We start from the raw sequence: 5,000 nt of genomic DNA, 5'->3' as shown, positions 1-5,000 counted from the left end.
GGGAAAACTCTGGCTTACGGAGGAATATATGAGTATGGTACCACTTCATAGGGTGGCCAAGCACACCATCTATCGTATGGCAGTGAAAAGACGGATTGACGCCCATTGATGGGGAACCGTTGTCTCCGAAATAACGCAAATGGACGTCTATGGCGGAGAATGAGTTAAAGGTACCAATATCACATTGTCAAAGTAGTTCTGATACCTGGGTAGAATTACTGTAAACAAAAGATACCATGGTCGAGAAGATTGGTCACCTCTATCTCACACCAATGGTACTGTTAGTGTTTCTCAAAATAAAGACTACATTTCCCATCAACCCTGTTGCTTTCTGTCACAAAGAGGATGCTGCTCCTTGCACCCCCTCCCCCACCTCGCTAGCATGTGTTTGTTTTCTATTTTGCTCTACTGAAGAGGAAAACATGTGGGAAGTGATTTCTCCATCTCCGTCTTTCACATGTTCTGCCATCTGCTGTTGTGAGAAATCAGACATGGTCATTGCTACCGTGACGTGATGTCACACATTGGTTTGTGGACTCCTGTTTTGACGCCTGGAGTTTGGCATTTTGATGGTCACCATCTTGCCTTTTTTTTGCCAGAAGCAGCTAGTGCGAGACCAGGGGTTTCCCACAGAGCTGCAGCGCCGCCTGCTATTGGTCCATGATCGGCAAGCTGTGCGATCACTGGACCGGCGACCTGTCAATCACACCCCAAAACATAGTCTGCTTTATCGTCTATTTTACTCTAGATTCGACCATGATTTACAAAATAAACATCATGCTGTATTGAAGAAGACTTATCGATTGAGACCATAATCTCATTAGGAAAGTGTTTACTGAGTGAGATCATAAATCAAGTGAGACTTCGGACAATCGGACTTCACTTTCCAGCCAGTGGAGTCGCCCCCTGCTGCCCATTAGAAAGAATGCAGGTCTGCATACAGAGCCAAAGCCACGGCCACTTCCTGCTTCAGCACATGAACCAGTGTTTGTGGTGGTGAACGGTGAGAGAGAATAATGTTTTGATCGAGTTTGAATTGTGCCATGAAATACACATAATGATGTTTGTCAATTTAAACGAGAACTGCAAGTCAAGAAAGTCGCAGTTGGTCATAAAACTGAAACGTAACGTAATGTAACTTCTAGTTTTATATGAAACCACTCAATGAACTACATCTCTCGTCAAACCATTGCTCTGTAATGAACTGTTCTCTGAAATAGGCTAGTTCTGCACGGAGGCAACAAAAAACGACCTTCTGACGACTGGTGAGTAAAATGATTATGACTATCTGAAAAAATTACAAGTTACTATAAAGTATTTTTGGGGTTTCAGTTATGATGATATTTTTCACATAGCACACCAGAGAATAATGGCAGCCATAACTCTTCCCATTTTCCCCACTAATTGGTCAATCTGACTGTTCCAAGATAGTTTACTGTCAATAGTGATCACTAACAACTTTGCATCAGTTACTTGTTCTATAACTTTATCACCTAAAGTCAAGTGTAGGGTTCGCGTAACTTTTAATGAATGTTTTGAACCAACCACCATACATTCTGTCTTTTCAGTATTAAGAAAATAACCAATCTATTTACCGTTACAATGCTCTATCTACACTATAATGACATGACTCTCTCAGTCTCTCTCTCTGTCCTTATTTCGAGAAGCGTTGGTTGGATCGACTTCAAACTTTGGGAGTGCGCTAAGGGGGACCTGGCGGAGTGCAGTGCCCTGTTGTCGTGCAATTCGGCATAGCGCCACCTACTGGCAACAAAAAATTTGGTTTATCTGAAAAACCGTCCGTCCGCTTGACTTCAAATTTGGGAGGTGCGCTGATGGCAACTCGACACAGTGCAGTGCCGAATTTTGTGCAATTCGGCACAGCGTCACCTACTGGCAACACAAAAAGTGGTTTATCTGGAGAACCGTTCATCCTTTTGACTTCAAACTTGGGGAGTGTGCTGCTGGGAACTCGACGTAGTGCAGTGCTGAATTTCTTGCAATTTGACATAGCGCCACGTACTGGGAACACAAAAAGCAGTTTATCCCGAGAAACATTCGTCCGATTGACTTCATTTATCTCAATAGCCATTCATCTGATCGACTTCAATCTTGGTGAGTGCGCTGCTGGGAACCCGACATAGAGCAGTAGCGAAATTTGGGACAGCACCACCTACTGGTAACACAAAAAGTGGTTTATCTTGAGAACCATTCATCCGATTGACTTCAAACTTGGAACGTGTGCTGCTGGGAACTCGGCGTAATGCAGTAAGTAAAGTGCTGTAAGTAAACAATTTGAAAACTCATTCATTTTAATACACATCTAGCAATTAGCCGACACTTCGATCAACAATGGAATATAAAACAAGATCAGAATGAATGTCTTTATTTTGTTGTAATGCTCAGCAACTTTCACCAAGGCCTTTAAAATTGTAGGCTATATGCAACATCCATCAAATTGATTGATACATTATTTCTATTAAAAACTTTTACTAAACTTTTATAAATAAACCTCTATAGTCTATAGCACACATGGGCAAAATGGGGCCCCAGGGCTGGCCCAGGCCCCTGGACCAACTCAATCCGGCCCCCAATGTCCTCAAAAACTCAACAAAAGGCAGAATTATGTTAGTAAATCTCATCTGCTACAGCCATTGGATTTGTATTACTATTATATCGGGAGATCAACGAGAAATTACCAATCACAACGGGAGAGAAGGTTAAAAATAGGGAGACTCCCACAAAAATCAGGAGTGTTGGCAGGTATGATCTCCAATGTGTGGCCCTTCGCTTACTTTAAGTCAGTATGGCCCTCTGGAAAAAAATGTTGCCCACCCCTGGTCTATAGACATAAGAAAGTACTTTTGATTCCAAACTACTACTTTTTTATTTTGCTATAGAATACATTTTTGTACCTTTTAAGATACTACTCTTAAAAAAAATCTTATTTTATGGCATAAAATGTTTACTGTTGGTTGGTAGATGGATTATCGATAGATAGATAGATAGATAGATAGATAGATAGATAGATAGATAGATAGATAGATAGATAGATAGATAGATAGATAGATAGATAGATAGATAGATAGATAGATCAATTGATTACCTTCTTGGGCTGGATGGGCTGGATGTCTCCTGATCCAATATCAGACTGACTGTCCCCTCCATCGCTGTCACTGCATGGGCTGTCCTTACCTACACACACACACACACACACACACACACACACACACACACACACACACACACACACACACACACACACACACACACACACACACACACACACACACACACACACACACACACACACACACACACACACACACACACACACACACACACACACACAGGTACACACAGTATATCTTAGTGAAGCATGTTTCCCCTTAGCAGACACTTCTGAAAACAGAGATTTAGCAGAATCACAATTTCAACTATAAAAAAAAATACATACACACACTGCTTTACTTGCATATAAGCAAGTATTGCAAGCAAGTATTGGTTATTACACTGATATAGCTTGATCAAACGTAAAAATGTGCATTAAAACTAACACCTTGTTGCAGCTGTCATAAGGCTATGGTACGCTTCATTGCAGCTTTTATCATCTGTTACTGTAACTCCAGGAAACATGAAGTGACAGATGGACACACACAGAGGGGATTTAGCTCATACTGCTATCGTATCTTCAAAACCAGACATGGAAGTTGTCAGGTTTGCACTGTGATCATAATTCTGTGTAACCTGGATACAATACACTCACAGCGCAGATACAAGTAATGCAGAGAGAGATTTAAATAAATACGGCCACAGGAGATGCATGACAGACATTTTCAGGCCAAGTTTGGATACAGAAAGGTGAGCTCATAAAATCCAATCTTATCCACATGGCAAAACAAATCACTGACTGGAGGATTGTTCCCTGAAAAGACCTACCAGACACTCAGTGTTCCTGAACAGCAAATGTAATTTTTCAGGAACTGGCTATACAGTAGGTTGAATCACTATTGCGTTATTATTATTTATATATAAGCTCACTCATAACACTCTGTCATTTGCTCATCATATTACCAAGTTGCAAGCCAAGGTCAAATCAAAAATTGGCTTTCTCTATCAAATGCGCTCTTCATTTACTCTCTCTGCTAGACTCACACTGGTTAAAATGACAGTTCTTGCCATGCTAGACTATGGTGACACCATTTTTCGATCTGCCTGCAAAACTACTCTGCAGAAGCTAGATGTTATCTATCACTCTGCCATCCGTTTCCCTACTAATGCCCCTTTCAGAACTCACCACTGCACTTTATATTCCTCTGTAAACTGGCCATCCTTGCACACCCGTCGAGAAATACACTGGTTCATGCTAATCTACAAAACTCTCCTTGGTCTGTCACCCCCCTACCTGTTTAGTTTGCTGCAAATTGCACCTGCTGCCTACAACACCCGTTCTGCTAACCTCATCCTGTTGAATATCCCCAAAACTCACTCTGTAATCGGTCATTCGTCATTTCATTCTGCCGTGCCCACAGACTGGAATGGCTTACAAAAAAGACTAAAACTGGTCAATTTCATCTCCAAGTCAGCTTTCAAGGACTCTATCATGGACATTATCACTGACACCTGCAACTGCTTCCTGAACTAGTTCTTATCCCCTGCCTGTCTGCTCTGACTGTTTGTTTTGTTTTCTCTGTCTGTCTTGCCATGTTTTAACTGTGTTTTAACTTGTGCTTTAATTTGTTCAAAGTAACTTTGTATTTATTTTATCCCCTACCCCCTATCCCTCAAAAGGCTGTGCCTTCTGCCAGGTCGCCATTGTAAATAAGAATTTGTTCTTAATGACTTACCTGGTTAAATAAAGGTTAAATAAAATAAAAAATAAAATATGAAAATGATTGTTACTTTAAAACTCAGATCTCAAAATTCACCGAGAAGTGTAACCTAAGCTGTATTCGAAACTGCCTTCTACCTGTATACTAGCAGTATACTGATTTGGCCAA

At 41.0% G+C, this 5,000-nt stretch overlaps 1 protein-coding gene across 1 annotated transcript in view; it reads right to left on the bottom strand.

Annotated features, from left to right (window-relative positions):
* Positions 1-5,000, bottom strand: part of sh3kbp1 (SH3-domain kinase binding protein 1) — a 64,133-nt gene that overhangs the window by 29,905 nt on the left and 29,228 nt on the right. Inside the window, exon 6 of the mRNA XM_083632337.1 lies at positions 3,107-3,195. Within this exon, the coding sequence (XP_083488463.1) occupies positions 3,107-3,195 (89 nt within the window). The remainder of the gene's footprint in view (positions 1-3,106; positions 3,196-5,000) is intronic.

The sequence above is a fragment of the Poromitra crassiceps genome (genome assembly GCF_964638095.1).
Source record: "Poromitra crassiceps genome assembly, chromosome: 2".
Classification (NCBI taxonomy): domain Eukaryota; kingdom Metazoa; phylum Chordata; class Actinopteri; order Beryciformes; family Melamphaidae; genus Poromitra; species Poromitra crassiceps.
Note: the sequence above shows the minus strand (reverse complement) of the source record. Positions and strands in the feature narration are given on the sequence as shown.